Source organism: Pseudonaja textilis, chromosome 5, assembly GCF_049901715.1.
Source record: "Pseudonaja textilis isolate UNSWEBS1 chromosome 5, rPseTex1.2, whole genome shotgun sequence".
Lineage (NCBI taxonomy): Eukaryota > Metazoa > Chordata > Lepidosauria > Squamata > Elapidae > Pseudonaja > Pseudonaja textilis.
The window spans coordinates 27,238,263-27,255,727 of record NC_141994.1 but is presented as its reverse complement, the minus strand read 5'-3'; the positions used below and the strand labels follow the sequence as shown (position 1 = coordinate 27,255,727).

The following is a 17,465-nucleotide window of genomic DNA, read 5'->3' as shown; positions in this document are numbered from 1 at the left end:
CTGGTTGGAACTGGCTGCATCCCACCTCTGCTTAAAAGAATGCCATATGTTTTGCTCTTTCGAGCTGGAAGCTTAGGCTAATGGGTATCTGATTGAATAACTTAATGAGAAAATGCATGTATAAAATTAAGCCACTTAGCTTAATTATAAAGTAACAAAGTAACACTGGCAGAAATGTGTGCCCCAAGGACACATCTCACCATCTCCATCTATTAAAATTATACAGCGCAGCCTAGGGGGAAAAAAAGAATGGTACAGCTAAGATGATCTGCGGAGGGCCATTGGCCCTTCCCTTGATCAAGATCATGCCTGATTTGAGAAAATGGCCACTTGGATTATCTGCTGAGTATCCCCATCCTCCTGTCCTCCTAAAAGTCAGCCCCTCTTTCTCAAAACAATGAATGTCGGGATTGCCATATAGCCACTATAGCTAACCACAAAATTGAATATCATTTTTTTTTAATTTCTAAAACCAGTACTGCATAGGAGACGAATTCCTTGCGTGTCTAATCACACTTAGCCAAATAAAGTATTGTTCTGTTCTGTTCTGTTCTGTCCTATCTTATCCTATGCTATCCTATTCTACCTTAACCAATGTGCTTCCTCTCTTTAGGACCATGTCATTTCTTTCCTATACTGGCATGCTTTCTGAAGCTAGGAATTTATTTATTTTTAACTTCGGCTGAAAGTACACAGTAGCTTTTACAGGTAGCCTTTGACTTACGACCAAAAATTGAGCCCTCAGTTTATGTTGTTAAGTGAGACATTTCTTCTGTGAATTTTGGCTCATTTTACAACCTTTCTTGCCACAGTTGTTAAATGAGACACTGCGGTTGGTAAGTTAGTAACTTGGTTGTTAAGCGAACCTGGCTTCCCCATTGAAGTGTATTCCTTTATTTCTTGTTCAAATAAATTGATAGGGAATTGCTCCTGATCAAATAAACCCAAATTTGTCCCAGCTGATCATGCATTCTTCATCTTCTTGATATTCTTTGAATAATGCCAAGGAACGGGGCTCCGGCAGAATAGGTTGTGGTCAAAATTAAAACAAAGATTGTGGAAAGAACATTAAGGTTTCAACTCATAAAATATTTCTCTGTCTTTTTAGAGTTGCCAACAGAAAGGGAGGGGGAGCAGTGTGGCAGCTTGCAAACCGAAAGTGCATTCCATAAATGTTTTCAGAGATAGTAACTAGATGACTTAAATTTCTGCCGCACAAAATTCTAACCGGAGAGCATGATTGATGACTCTGGGCTATGGATGTGTCCCATTGGAGAATATGAATTACAATGCACCCAGGGGGTGGTGGGAAACCAGGCACAAGGGTGACAAGGAATGATGTGCCTCAGAGTCAGCTATACCCAGGCAGTGCTGGACATGTTAACTCCCAATAAATCCTTTTGAAGTTTTGGAAGTTTGGCTTGAGACTCATGATTTAAATGGGGGTAACTGCTGGAATCCTGACATCAGGGTGCAAAAGGGGACAATTTTCGAATTGGCACATTGTGGTGAACAGTCTGCCATCTCACCTATTTTGACCTCCACAGGTGGACATCGCTGTTGCTATATAAACTATGACATTGGCTTATATAGCAATGGCTTCATACCGGTCATGCCGACATGTTCGCTCCTAATAAATCCTTTGAAGTTTTTGAAACTTGGCTTGAGGCTCATGATTTAATCAGGATAACTGCTGTAATCCTGACAGCCATATTTTTAGGAATTCAGATTCAAACTTCTAATATTTTTAAAATCTGATCTTCCTCCTATATATAGAAACAAAAATGTAAACTCTTTTTAAGGAAGTATTTTGATCCCTGTTGGGCCGCCTGGAAATCAGACGATCATTTATCCCAAACTGTGCATCCCGAATCTCGTGCATATTTTACATTTATTCATTCTGAGGTGCTAAGATGAGATCATTCATGCAAAGGGCCCCAACCAGCCATTATTCCGTTGGGAAGGAAGTCAATCCAGTGTTTGGCGATCGCAATGTCGTTTCTTCCTGTCTTGCATTCCCATTCTCTCTACCGATGGTGGCTGTATCCTTCTCTTTTCTTTCATGTTGGTCCATCACCTGTTACATTGATGTGAGGACAACCTTGGGAGTGGAGAAGAAGCCAAGAGGACAGCTGAGATGGTCTTCTTGAAGATCTAAAACAGGGGTCCCCAAACTTGGCAACTTTAAGACTTGTGGACTTCAATTCCCAGAATTCCCCAGTCAGCCATGCCTGCTTTTTCTTTTCTCTTAATCTCCTAAAGTGGAGACAGATTGCAGAGGAAGGGATTACAAGAGAGTAAGCTAGGCTGGATGAGGGATTCTGGGAGTTGAAGACCACAAGTCTTAAAGTTGCCAAGTTTGGAGACCTCTGGTCTAAAAGGACCCTTTTGGTCAAGCTACAGGAGCCATCTTGGTTACAATGGTGATGGGTGCAATTTTGGAAGGTCTCAGGAGCCAGATTGGGGTCAAATCACCCCAGAGGAAGTCCATCTATTAGGTGACTAAGAGTCTACACCCAACTGAGGGCATCTAATCAAAGAATCATAGAATGACAGAACTAGAAGGGATCCTTGAAGTCTTCCGGTCTGCCTACTTCCTGATTGTAAGCTTCTTGGGGGGAAAATGGCTTTCTTAATTTTCCTCTGTAAAGAGGGAAAGTATCTACAGATCCCTCACATCCCAAACCGAAACTATTTCTACTCCTTCCCTCAAAATGATGCTATAGAGCCCTGCACACCAGAACAACTAGACACAAGGACAGTTTTTTCCCCAATGTCATCACTCTGCTAAACAAATAATTCCCTCAACACTGTCCAACTATTTACAAAGTCTGCATTACTACCACTATTAATCTTCTCATCACTGTTTATCACCCACCCCCTCTCACTTGTGACTGTATGACTGTAACTTTGTCGCTTGTATCCTTACGATTTATATGGACTGTTTCTTAGTATGATTTGATTGCTTATTGTACCTTATGACTATTATTAAGTATTGCACCTGATGATTCTTGACTCTTGACAAATGTATCTTTTCTTTTATCCACACTGAGAGCATTTGCACCAAGACAAATTCCTTGGGTGTCCAACCACACTTGGCCAATAAAGAATTCTATTCTATTCTATTCTATTCTATTCTATTCTATTCTATTCTATTCTATTCTATTCTATATAAAGTATCACGTATCAAGGCGGGATTTCAATGGAAATCAAATTCACATTTTTTCCCTACTTACCCCAGCTGATCGTGGTGGCTTTATTCGGTTTTTCTTGTTCCTGTGTGCAGTGGCTAGCTTTATCTTATAACCTTCTCCTAAGTAGGAACTATCTGTAGAAGAAAAAATGAAATCTTTAAATGAAGTAAACTTCGGCATGGCAGGTGAGAATCATTTCCTCCCCCTGTTTCTGTTATGTCCTCGGGACTAACACAAGTTCCCTATCAGGTCCGTTCATCCTGCGGGGGTGTTTGCAACCCCCATTGGCTGGCTCCCTTCGACAGCCGGCTATAAAAGCCGGCTGCTAGGTCGAGCCAGCCGCTGTTCGCTGGAAGGTCCGCTTATTAGCATGCAGACGCGACAGCCCCCTTTATTCCCTGAATAAAGCGTGTTATTGATATGCTCTGGTGTGGCCTCCCCTTCTTCTCGATCTATAACATTGGCGACGAAGGTGGGATCTGGCCAACCAGCAGCAAACATCAAAAGAGCTGAAAACACACACGGAAACGCTGAACCGTAGCCGCGCCGTTGAGAGCTCGGTCAGTCGTAATTGCGGAAGTGAAAGTGGAGCATGTAGCCGCTCAGTTAAAAAAGCTACGTGAGAAGTAGGGCACTGAGAACCTCAGCCGCCCAGCATTAGAGCACAGAATTCAACCACTGCTGTTCGGATTCTGTTGTTAGCGAAACTTCGGCGCTGCGCTCACAGCCGCCAGAACACATTAGGCGTGCAATTTGAATAGCTGTCATCATGACGCTACAGCTATAGCCGCCTACGCCCTTGTAAGGGCGCGAAATTCAAACTGAAGTCAGTTACGGCGCTACAGCCATAGCCACATAGAGCGTGTAACCCAGAGAGATCCTCTAAGAGCTGAAGCAGCACTGCGAGCTGCAGTTGCCACACTTATCAGGGCCTTGTATTCCCAGTGAGATTGGTCAGTCTACCAACAGGCTGAACACCCAATATGAATTCAAATCCGGCGTTCCCACCATTTAAGCCAGATGAAGACAAGTGGGACTCTTACAGAAACCGCTTCAATCACTACCTTGATGCCATCGGTCTGGCCGACGCTACAGAGAACAGGAAGAAATCGTACTTCCTGAGTTACTGCGGGGCCACAGTATTCGATACCGCCACAGCGCTAGTCGCCCCAAGAGAATTAAAGAACGTCCCTTGGTCCGAGCTGTTGGAGACACTCTCCAACCATTATTCCCCAAAGCCATCGCAGATAGCGAGACGTTTTGCCTTTCGTATGAGGAAACAAACAGATGGGGAATCTATCAATCAGTATATGGCCACCCTGAGAACCGCAGCTCTCCACTGCAAATTTAAAAATTACCTAGACGACATGCTCCTGGATCAACTCGTCTGTGGAGTCAGAGATGTAAGGTTACAGAGGCGGTTGCTGGCCAGAAAAGATCTCAACCTCACCCAGGCGATCGAGGAAGCCTTGGCCGCAGAACTAGCGACCCAGTCGGCCGCTGAAATACAAGGAAGCGCAGCCAAACCCAGTCCGGTCACTGTTCATTCCGAGGAAGCAGTGAGTGAAGAAGACCCCACCGAACACTTAGAAGTGCATCGCCTCAAACCCTTCAAGCAGCCACAGGTAGGAGCTAGGCCTAAAAATGGCAACGTGCCTAAACACATCCTGTTGTGCCTCTCCTGCGGGGGTCCCATGTCAGAACGACTTGCAGGTTCAGGAACGCCACCTGCAACAATTGCGACAAGAAAGGCCACATCGCCAGGGCCTGCCAGGCAACGCACGCGGCTCCACAAAAGTCATCGTCCCCTTACTCCCCTCCGGGGCCACCCAGGCAAGTAGAAAATTGTTATACGTGCTACCAAGCTAACCACACTTTTTGACACCTAATAAAATTACCCTCTCTATTCATTTAGAAGGTAAACCCTGTCTTATGGAAGTCGATGCCGGGTCAGCGCTCTCGATCATCTCATGGAGCACACTTAAGAAAATACGACCCAGCCTGTCCAGGAAGCAACTCCAGAAGAGTCGTCTCACCTTGAGGGATTATCAAGGGAAGAATATTCCAGTACTCGGAACAGGCAAGTTCCTCGTTAGATTCAAATCCTTTAAAGGCCATCTGCCTTTAGTGGTGGTAGATGGTGCCCTCCCTAGCCTTTTGGGGTTGGATTGGTTCCCCTATCTCGGCCTTAGCTTAACGGGAGTACATGCTGTCTCACCTTCCGATATCGACTCACTATTTTCAGACTATGCTGATGTGTTCAGCAATGAATTGGGTTGTTATAACGATGCGCCCATTTCCTTTTCGGTGGACCCCCAAGCAGTTCCCGTCCGTTTAAAACCGCGCAGAGTACCATTTGCTCTGCGCGCTAAGCTGGATGCAGAACTGGACAAATTGCTCAAACAAGGGGTGATCGAGCCCACGGATTTTGCTAAATGGGAGACTCCAATTGTCACACCCCTTAAAAAAGATGGTAGTATAAGAATGTGTTCCGACTATAAGACCACAATTAACCGCTATCTACAGACTAGCGCATACCCAGTCCCAGTAATCCAACACTTACTACACACATTTGAGCCGGGAACCATATTCGCCAAATTGGATATGTCACAGGCTTATCAGCAATTTCCTGTGGATAACCAAACGGCCGAATTACAAACTATTGTCACCCACCGAGGGGCATTTCGATGCAAGCGCCTCCAATTTGGCGTTAGCGTCGCCCCAGGAATCTTCCAGTCATTAATGGAGCGGATACTGCAAGGCCTCCCTGGCATAGTTCCGTGCTTTGATGACATTTTGATTTCAGCCAGGGACAGGCCCCAACTTTTTCTCAGAGTCAGAGCGGTATTGGATAGGTTCAGGCAGCATGGCCTCAAACTAAAAAGGGAGAAGTGTGCCATCGCCACTAGGCAGGTGGACTTTCTTGGGTATAAAATAGACGCCTCTGGCATCCACCCAGTGGAGTCTAAAGTCAAAGCCATTCACGAGGCACCCACTCCATCTTCCAAGTCAGAATTACAAGCTTTCCTGGGTTTGCTAAACTTCTATGCGTCGTTCCTACCCCACAAAGCGTCAGTAGCTGAACCGTTGCATAGACTTCTAGACAAAAACACTCCATGGCATTGGGGACCCAAAGAGGAATACGCCTTTAAGGCAGTCAAATCGCTACTCACTTCGGACGCTGTCCTAATACAATTTGACCAGCACCTTCCTCTAGTCTTAGCTGCAGATGCCTCACCTTTCGGGATTGGGGCTGTCTTAAGCCACAGACTTCCCAACGGCTCCGAAGCGCCAATCGCATTCTTTTCTAGAACCTTGTCAACAACCGAGCGTAATTATAGCCAAATTGACAAAGAGGCCCTAGCCGCCGTTGCTGCGGTCAAAAATTCCATGAATTTCTTTTTGGTCACAACTTGAACTTGTCACAGATCACAAACCACTGTTGGGGCTCCTCTCAGGAGAAAAACAAACACCGCAAGTCTTGTCCCCCAGGATGACTAGGTGGACCCTATTCCTGGCGGCTTATTCGTACAAACTGGTTCACCGCCCAGGAAAAAACCTCAGCCACGCCGACGCCCTCAGCCGCTGCCCGTTGCCAGCACCCGTGGAGGACCCGGCCCGGTCCATGCCATTTTTCGATGCCAGTGAGTTCGACATCCCAGTCACCGCTGGCGACATCGCCCTCCACTCCAAAAAGATAAACTTATCGCCCAGGTTCTGGACTGGGTACGGAGGGGGTGGCCGGGCGGTAATCTCTCAACTGAATTCTCACCGTTTAAAACCCGCCAGCAAGAACTTTCCAGTTTACAGGGCTGCCTGTTATGGGGGACCAGAGTTGTCATTCCAAAACCACTGCGCACACCCGTCCTGAAGGCGTTACATGAGGGGCACCCTGGCATCGTCCAGATGAAAGCGTTGGCTCAGAGTTACGTCTGGTGGCCGGGCATGGACGACGAGATCACGAAATGGGTAAGCTCCTGCCGCCCCTGTCAAGAATCCAGGCCAGCACCACCGATCACCACCCCAACCAAATGGGAAAGTGCCAACGCACCGTGGTCACGGTTGCACATTGACTTGGCCGGGCCCTTCCACGGCAAGACCTTCCTGGTGGTCGTGGATTCGTTCTCCAAATGGATCGATGTGGCTCTCCTACCCACAACCACCACCCGAGCAATTGCCCAGGCTCTGACCCGCTTATTTGTTACACACAGTCTGCCTGACACCATAGTCTCAGACAATGGCCCCCAATTTACGTCCACAGAATTCAGCCGGTATGCCACCAACCTGGGCATCCGGCATATCCTAACGGCCCCTTTTCATCCTGCTAGCAATGGGTTGGCGGAGAGAGCCGTTAGGTCAGCAAAAGAGGCGTTGGCAAGATTCACTCAAGACGACTGGCACTCCAGACTCTCTCGCTTTCTTTTAAGCCAACACTCGACCCCATGTACTGTCACAAACAAGTCCCCAGCCGAATTACTGATGGGCAGACGTCTAAGGACAGTGCTAGATAGACTGCATCCCCACTATTGCCCAGACACACCAATTGGTTCTAACACTAGGGTCAGGAGTTTTGTATTACAGGATCAAGTTTTTGTCAGGAACTACGCAGGCGATCCCCTGTGGGTACCTGGGAAGATCGTGGCCATCACCGGTCCAAGGTCATACCGCATCCAGTTGGGGGACGGGCGTATCTGGCAGAGGCATCTGGACCAGATAAGAAGTCGCCAGGGCGAACATGCCAACGCTGACCCAGGGACTCCAGTGACTCTCCAATCGCCGCACCCGAATCCTAGCTGGGACCTCCAGAGTGACCAATCTCCACCAGCCGAGTCGAGGGAACGGACGGTAGACCGGGACCGTCCTACAGCGTCATCAGCCGTACCACCTGACGATACCACCGGGTTGCGTGACAATGACAATTTAACAATCCAACCCGAGGACTGTGACCACTCCCAGACTCCAGACCGGACACCAGATCGACCCTGTTGTCCGGCAAGGCCAGTTCCTGACTCCCAGAACTCTATGCCACTTTGTGCATCGCCAGAATTGCGCCGGTCGGGGCGCTCACACAAACCACCCGCTTACTTAAAGGACTATTCGTGTTCGTATCTAGGGGGAAGGGGTGTTATGTCCTCGGGACTAACACAAGTTCCCTATCAGGTCCGTTCATCCTGCAGGGGCGTTTGCAACCCCCATTGGCTGGCTCCCTTCGACAGCCAGCTATAAAAGCCGGCTGCTAGGTCGAGCCAGCCGCTGTTCGCTGGAAGGTCCGCTTGTTAGCATGCAGACGCGACAGCCCCCTTTATTCCCTGAATAAAGCGTGTTATTGATATGCTCTGGTGTGGCCTCCCCTTCTTCTCGATCTATAACAGTTTCTTTTTAAATTAATGTAATAGAAGAGGTTAAAATTGAAAGTATTTTGCAAACTCCAAATGCTTAGGCTAACATGGACATTGTGGTTTTAAAGCTTTCAAAATACCCCCCTCTCTCTCTTTTTTAATTAAAGGCTGTTATATATATATTTTCCTTTGGGTTACAAGGTTACAAGGATTTTGACTTATTGGGATGATTAGATAGATAGATAGATAGATAGATAGATAGATAGGCAGATAGATAGCAGATAGAGAGAGAGGCAGATAGATGATAGATAGGAAGATAGATAGGCAGATAGAAAGAGGCAGATAGATAGATAGATAGGCAGATAGGCAGATAGATAGCAGATAGAGAGAGAGGCAGATAGGCAGATAGACAGCGAGAGGCAGATAGATAGATAGATAGATAGATAGATAGATAGATAGATAGATAGATAGATAGATAGGCAGACATATATGGATATAGAATATGAATGCCTATTTTTTGGCCTCTTCTCATAACAGAATAACAGAGTTGGAAGGGACCTTGGAGGTCTTCTATTCCAACCCCTTGCTCAAGCAAAAGACCTTATACCATTCCAGACAAGTGGTCATCCAGTCTCTTTTTGGAAACCTCCAGTGCTGGAGCATCTACAACTTCTGGAGGCAATCCATTCACAATCAAGAAATTTCTCCTTAATTCCAGGTCGCTTCTCTCTTTGATGACTTCCCATCCATTGCTCCTTGTCCTGCCTTCAGGGGCTTTGGAGAATAGGTTGAGCCCACTTCTTTGTGGTAGCCAGAGATGGGCTGCTGCGGTTCGCACTGGTTTACGCAAATTGGTAATTAAGATTCTGCGCAGTTCGGTGAACCGGCAAATCCCATCACTGGTTAGCCTCGCCTGGTTCATTTTTTTGGTCTGTTTTCCAGTTTTTTGGGCTGTTTTGGGCTGTTTTTTTGGGGCCCAAACCAGAAAACAATAAAAAAGAACAGCCTGAAAATGCCCCCAAAACAGGCCAAAAAATGGGTGGGGGGCAGGGCCAGCCTGTGGTGGGATTCTCCCCAACCGGCTGACTCTTCCCTCTGCCTTTGAGGCAAGTGGCTGGGAGGCGGGGCTGGGTGTGATGGATGACATCACCCATCCTGTCACATGACCAACCAGCCACACCTACCCAGCCAGAGAACGGTTGTTAAATTATTCCAACCACACCATGGGTGGCAGCCCTTCAAGTATTGGGTCCCTGCTATCCCCAGTCCTTCTTTTCATTAAACCAGGCACAAGAAGGAATGAAAAAGGTTGCATTTATATCTATTAAAAATCAACCCACTGTTTATCGAAATTACGTGGTTTTTTTAAGCTTAGGCCCTGGCTTGGTCACATTGATAGTAAACTAATTCACCTCTGTGAAGGGAAAAAAATTCAAATAAGTCTATTTTAGGAGTGTCTTTACATGAAGTAGAGCAGATGGTGTCATGCCTCCATTGGAGTCTGAATCCAAGGAGGAAGATGAACAGCTGACAGGGGGTGGGAGTGTGGCTCCATTGGCTGTAGAGAAAATGGGGGAAGGGCAAAGTTTGACTGGGTAGAGCAGGGGAGAGGTAGAACAAGGGAGAGGGAGTTCCGAGGAAGACCCAGGCCCACCTGCTCTTTGTCCTAGGGCACTCAGGGAGGAATGGAGAAGGGAGCAACGTGAGTTGCGTGGCTTATGGGGGAGGAAAGGGCCCTGATTCCCTTCATTAGCCACACCTGGGAATGAGAGTTTAAAAGAGATGCATGCTGAGTGCAGCAGCTGCTGGGAACAAATGTGAGTTTATCTTGTGTTGACTTTGGTTATCTGCATTCCTGGCTTCTTCCCAACTGTCATGCCTTCATGTCTGGAGTTCTTGCTCCTGCCCTGCCAAACTAATGGCCTCATTTTCCCTTGATTGGACTTATAGTTACAGTTTTTGTTGACCACGTTTTGGACTTGAATCTCTGCAGTCAAAGGCTGCTCCTGGGAGAGTTTTTCTCCAGCCCAGAAGGTAACCAGGGCATTGGGGGTAACATTAAGAAAGGAACTCCTTCTAATTAGCTTGGGATTAGCTTGGGGGAGGGGGGAGGGTTGGACTAGATGACCTACAAGGTCCCTTCCAACTCTGATTATCTGTTATCTGTGTTGCCTTTGTACCACACTCCAGGTTATCACAGACAGCTAGAGATATAATCTAATCCTCTGACAAATGCTGTACTTAAATAATGCTATAAGTGGTTTTCCCCTCCCTCCCTTTAGAGATATGCATGAGCATTTACTCCAAAATCCATCCATCATTTCTGCTCTGGGCTATCAGGATAAATAAAGGACCATAATATTGGTTGTGAACATCACCCAAGAGACCTCTTTTTTTCTTCCGCTTCCCCAAGGCATCCTTCCAAAGATTTAAAAGTGGCCTAAACAGTGTCATTCCCCCCACCCAATGAGATATATAAATTTTTTCCCCGGAGACCCCAGTTCCATAGTGGAGCTATAAACCTACTTGATTAGTTATGCATAGAAAATAAAAAAGGTTTTAGCAGCCACATTTTCTGCCACCTCTCTTTCTCTCACTTCCCGGGGTGACCTTAGTGGGGATAATACATTTCAGGCAAAGATGCATTCCTTCTGTAATAAAAGGGAATGAAGGTGCTATCGGTCTATTGATTCCTGGGGAGGATGAAAAATAAAAACACCCCATAGGAAAAATAAATCTTAATACGGGCTTCGATGTAAATTCATTAGGAAATCGACGCAACTCAAGGCTCTTATTATTTCCAAGAAAGAGAAGAAGGCGTAGGAGCTCTGTAATCGTTGCTCTGTGACAGGCAGAATAGAATGAGAACCCTGTAAGTTTTGGCGTCCAAATGTGTGATTCCAATCCCTGGGAAGGAAGGGTATTTTTTAAAATAAAAAATAGCACTCGCAATATTTCATATAATCTTTTTTTTTTCTTCTTCTTCTTCTTCTTCTTCTTCTTCTTCTTCTTCTTCTTCTTCTTCTTCTTCTTCTTCTTCTTCTTCTTCTTCTTCTTCTTCTTCTTCTTCCTCCTCCTCCTCCTCCTCCTCCTCCTCCTCCTCCTCCTCCTCCTCCTCCAACTCTTCCTCCTCTATCATCTATCTATCTATCTATCTATCTATCTATCTATCTATCTATCTATCTATCTATCTATCTATCTATCATCTACCTACCTACCATGTATTTATCATCTATTTGTCTAATATCTCTCTCTCTCTTCTCTCAACATTAGAGATCAACATTTGCCTTGTGAATCCAGATGAGATAGAATCTCCTTCTTGCGCTCAGTTTTAATATTCTGATACTGTAATTTAAATACCACTAAAACAGCCTCAATTTTGGCATGGCTGTTCCATCTGTGCAGCACACACACACCCAACCCATTCTCCTGAGGGTCCTGCCCTCTCGATATCCCCTTTCTGTTCCACTTCGATTATCTTATTCTTCCTTCTTGGAGTGTAACTCCTCCTCTGCTCTGCATCTATTCCCAGCGCAGACTCTTCATATTTCCTACCAGTGGAAATTGATTTACAGGGATGAAAACCTGTTTTTTACATCATCTCCCCGTGACTGGAGGCCACCAGAGAAGTGATTTGTGGGCAGAAATGGCAGGTCCCCCTCTCCGTGGAGACTGTATTTCAAAGGACGCTTAAGGATTTATGCACTTGTGAGAATCACACAATTGCTGTTTTTCAATCTGCCTTCTTGAAAAGGTGCACAGGAAGGGACCAGGGTGTGGGCGCCTGTGTGTGTGTGTGTGTTTCCTAAAGGAACCTAAAACAACAGCAATTTAAATTTTAAATTTATTCTGCATTTCCATCATTCAGACAACGCTGGGATTCGTGGGCAAGAGAGCCACTGTTCTTAGACGTGGATCATGGGTGCATGTGCAGCAGGTATGAAGTTAGGGAGAAACAGAAAGTGTGGGGGGGGTGGGGGGGTGGAGGCTTGGTCTTCTTTTCATAGGACATTTAGCTTATTTTGCAAACCTTTGGGAGAATTTCAGGGCAAGGTACTCCCTGTTAACAATACATGACAAACCATTACAAATCACTTTTAAGGAACTGCAAAGTCATTGCACATAGAAGCGTTGAGTCTTTCCTCCTTCTCTTCCTCTCCTTCTCCTTCTCCTCTTCCTCTGACTCCTTTTCCCCTTCTCCCTTTCCCTCTCCTCCTCCTCCTTCTCTTCTACTTCCTCCTCCTCCTCCTCCCCCCACAAACCCCAATCTCTTCTAATGCTGATGATGTTACTTAGTTGGGTCATGAAACGTCTGCGAGAAAACCCACCAGGCTCAGAGAGTACTAAGGGCCCCACAATCCTCCCCTTCCCTTTCCCCTTCCCCTTCCTTCTCCTCCTCCTCTTCCTCCTCCTCTTCTTCTTCTTCCTCCCCCTCCTACTCCTGGTACATACAAGGAGACCTTGAGTTACAACAGTTCCTTTAGTGACCATTCAAAGTTACAATGGCACCGAAAAATGTAAATTATAGCAAGTCCATCCCTCTATGAGTGATCTTAAACTCACCAAGATCAAGGAAAGATTTCACCGCCTGCGTCCTGGTTTGGCTCAACATGTGGATCTCCTTGCTGCCTGGTGGGAGGGTCCTCCCCAGAGTATAATGGGGGTGCGTGGGAGAGCTCGGACTTTGGCACCATGAATTCTGGACAGGGCGCCGGATGGGGGGCATCCTTTTTTCCCTATAAAAAGAAAAACCAAAGCCAATAAAGGAGAATATTGGTAGCTTGGGGTTGACATAGGGGGTCCTTGGTACTCTCTGAGCTCGGCGGTTTTCTCACAGACTTTTCATGATCCAAACTAGGTAACATCACCAGTGATAGAAGGGAAGAAGAGGAGGAGGAAGAGGAGGAGGAGGAGGAAGAAGAGAGGAGGAGGAAGAAGAAGAAGAAGAAGAAGAAGAAGAAGAAGAAGAAGAAGAAGAAGAAGAAGAAGAAGAAGAAGAAGAAGAAGAAGAAGAAGAGGAGAGGAGGAGGAGGAGGAGGAGGAGGAGGAGGAGGAGGAGGAGGAGGAGGAGGAGGAGGAGGAGGAGGAGGAGGAGGAGGAGGAGGAGGAGGGAGGAGGAGGAGGAGGAGAGATGGAGGAAAAGGAAGAGGAGTAGGAGGATAGGGGTCTAGGTCAGAACAAGCACTTTTGTTTGGAAATAAAAAAAAAAATCTAGTTTACACTTATCTGGGATGGTTCGTTGGGCATGCACACCAGGTAAAAGGACACAAGTTTTTTGAGACCACACATTGTTCATGCCCAGAAATTCAGCTCAAAAATTATACAATTTTTGGAAGGACTTTGCAGAATCTACCCATGTTTGATGTCCTCTTTCCCCAGTTCAAGACGGTTTCTCTTTGTGTGTTTTGTTCATGCGATTCATTTCTAACTCAACTATTGTGTTCCTTCATGTTTGCTGTGTACACGAAGTGAGAACATGTTTTCCTTTCACTCCCTGTGTGGTATTCACAGAACTGACGGCAGTCCCCACTCAGGTCCACCGTTCTGGTGGGAGCGCTGATTGCTCCCATTGGCTGATGCCGTTTGACAGCCGGTTATAAAAGGAGCTGTCTAACGGCATCAGCTGTTGCCGCCAGCTGATCTGCCTGTTAGCCTCGGCAGCCGCGGCAACCCTTTATTCCTTGAATAAAGCTTTCTAACTGTTCGCCCTGAGTCAGTCTCGTATCTCCACCGCTCTACAACACCCTGTTATGGGTAATCCAAACACCACTTAGTGTGAAATAACATCAGCATTCACCTCACTTTATGTCTTTTTCTATGTTACCACTATGCTTATTGCAGGTATTTGCAGCGTGCGGGAGAAAAAAAAACCAGAGAGAAAAGCAATGTTTTATAAATCCTATTTACAAATGTCTTGGGATTTTATATAATTATATATATAGATATATATGTATATATGTATGTATGTATGTATGTATGTATATGTATATAATTTCAGTGCATTTGGTTCTGCCACTTTGGAAACAGGTCAAGTGAGGAGAATTGTGATATCACAATAGAGAAATCTAAAATTACACACACACACACACACACACACACACACACACACACTTACTTTTCTTTGTCCCTGTGGAGGTCAGGGGAAAAAAGAAGGGAAATGAAAGAAAAGGATTTATGTACAGTAAACTATAAATGGTCACATTTTCCAGATGTGTTGAACAAGATTTATGAAAGTCGCAAGTAGGCCGAAAATGTGACTATCTTCTCCCGTAGTTGGTTTCCTAGCAACTGATACTCTGAATATAAGAACACGAGATTGAGTTATTATAGCTGAGAGATATATTCAACCTCCATCTGATTAATCTACCTTTAACGCTACCTCGAGCACTTACTATTAAACATAAGTGATTCCACAACTTAATTTTTTTCATTTAAATAATGTCCTTTTTTTTTCTCTCCTCCTCCTCCTCCTGGAATTAATATCCATGGGCTGCTGTAGTTATAAATCTTTTATATAAATCTATTTTTTCCCCTCTTTCCTGTGTATTTTATCGGTCTCCTCCGCTACCCTTTAAATGCTTCCCTTTTTAAAAAAACCTGAAATGGGCAATGCTGGGCATTTGATTTTTGAAAAGGCCTTTGGAGCATAGTTCGCAGAGAGAACTTAACAAGGCATCAGCAGGACTAAAATTTTCTTACATGCCTGGAGAAGACAGTGGGGTTTCAATCGTGCTGCTCTATAGGGAATCCTTGACTTATGGCATGAATTGAGCCCCAAATATCCATTTCTCAGTGGTTAAGTGAGTTTTGCTCCATCTTACGAATTTTCTCACCACAAAACCATTACCTCAAAGCAATTCATGGAATGGAATGGAATGGAATGGAAGAGAATAAGAGAAGAGAATTAATAGAATAGAATATAGAATATAGAATAGAATAGAATAGAATAGAATAGAATAGAATAGAATAAGGAAAGAACAGAATAAGGAAAGAACAGAATAAGGAAAGAATAAAATAAGGAAAGAATAGAATAGAATATATAATAGAGTAGAATACCAATTAATAGAATAGAATATAGAATAGCAGCCCAGCGGACTGCTCCAACTACAGACCGGTCAGGTTACTGTCACACACTATGAAGATCTTCGAACGTGTCCTTGATAAGCGCATTCGGGACATCGTCGACATCAGCGTCAACCAGGCCGGATTTATCAAGAACTGCGGCACCACCGACGCCATCTTCGGTGTGCGGATGCTGATGGAGGCTCACAGAGAGAAGAAAATCCCGCTCCACACAGCCTTCCTGGACTTGGAAAAGGCCTTCGACCGAGTCCCGCACGATCTCATCTGGTACGCACTGCGAGATCACGGCGTGCCTGAGCTGCTCGTACAATGGGTCCAACTCCTATACAGATGTCACAAAAGCCATGTAAAAGCGGCAGCTGGGATATCAGAGGAGTTTAATATCACCGTCGGCGTACACCAGGGCTCCGCTCTCTCACCACTGCTGTTCATTCTGGTGATGGACACAATTACACACGACCTGTACATGCCCGCCCCATGGACACTGCTCTACGCCGATGATGTGTTCCTGGCTAACCTGTGCAAGGCTGAACTCGAGCACCTAGTCCAACAGTGGCACGACCGCCTCGAGCAGTTCGGGCTCCGGCTGAACCTAAAGAAGTCCGAATACCTGACCACTGACAATGAAATGATAGGCTCCATCCACGTGAACGGGCAGGAGCTACCGTGCGCCTCCACCTTCAAGTACCTGGGAACTATTCTTGGGGAAGAAGGCCTACTACAAACTGAGGTGGCAGCCAGGATCAACGCAGCGTGGGGCAAATGGAAGTCCGTCACGGGCGTCCTCTGTGACAAGAAGATGCCGATGCGCCTGAAGGCGAAAATCTATAACTCTGTGGTGCGCCCCGTGGCCATATACGGCGCAGAGTGCTGGCCGGCGACCAAAGAAGTCGAAAGCAGACTCCAGATAATGGAGATGCGAATGCTCCGATGATCGGTAGGCCTCACCCTACTCGATCGCGTCAGGAATGAAGAAGTGCGTAGACGGTTCAACGTCGTGCCCATCCCCACGGTCATGAGGCAGTCCCGGCTACGATGGTTCGGCCACGTGAGCCGCGCCAAGGAAGAATCTATCATCAAATCTGCAATGAAGGTGACTGTCGGAGGAGCGAGACCGCATGGTAGACCTAAGCAACGCTGGATGGACACGATCAAGGCCGATCTAGAGATCGCGAAGGCAGACCCGACATACGTGGTAGACAGAGAGGTGTGGAAGCAGTACTTAAGGACATTAGCGGACCTCGCCCGAGCGCGAGACAAACGCTGAAGAAAAAGAAGAAGAAGAATAGAATATGGAATAGAATAAGAGAAGACAGTTAATCAAATACAATAGAATATAGAATAGAATAAGAGAGTAGAATTAATCAAATAGAATAGAATAAGAAAAGAATAGAATAAGGAAAGAATAGAATAGAATATAGAATAGAATAAGAGAATTAATAGAATAGAATAGAACAGAACAGAACAGAACAGAACAGAACAGAATAGAATAGAATAGAATAGAACAGAAAAGGGAATGGAATGGAATGGAACGGAATTTTTTATTGACCAGGGGCGATTAGACACACAAGGCATTGTCCATAAACTTCAAAGTTTTCGTCTTACAGCTTTCCAAGAGATGGCCTTCATATAATAGCCATAGCAAGAACACTTGGACTTATATCACTTCGCAATGCTTTACAGCCCTCTCTAGGCGGTTTACAGAGTCAGCCTGCTGCCCCCCAACAATCTGGTCCTTATTTGAGGATCAGCCAGTCAGGATTGAACTCCTGGCAGTGGGCAGAGTCAACCTGCAACAACACCGCATTCTAACCACTGCGCTGCCATGGCTCCTATCTAAACCCTACAG

At 45.9% G+C, this 17,465-nt stretch overlaps 1 protein-coding gene across 1 annotated transcript in view; it reads right to left on the bottom strand.

Annotated features, from left to right (window-relative positions):
* Nucleotides 1-1,876: 1,876 nt before the first annotated feature.
* Nucleotides 1,877-17,465, bottom strand: part of LMNTD1 (lamin tail domain containing 1) — a 50,068-nt gene continuing 34,479 nt past the window's right edge. Inside the window, exons 8-10 of the mRNA XM_087934399.1 lie at nt 13,097-13,269; nt 3,237-3,328; nt 1,877-2,101 (exon numbers count right to left, since the gene is read on the bottom strand). Of these exons, the coding sequence (XP_087790525.1) occupies nt 2,081-2,101; nt 3,237-3,328; nt 13,097-13,269 (286 nt within the window). The 3' untranslated portion in view covers nt 1,877-2,080. The remainder of the gene's footprint in view (nt 2,102-3,236; nt 3,329-13,096; nt 13,270-17,465) is intronic.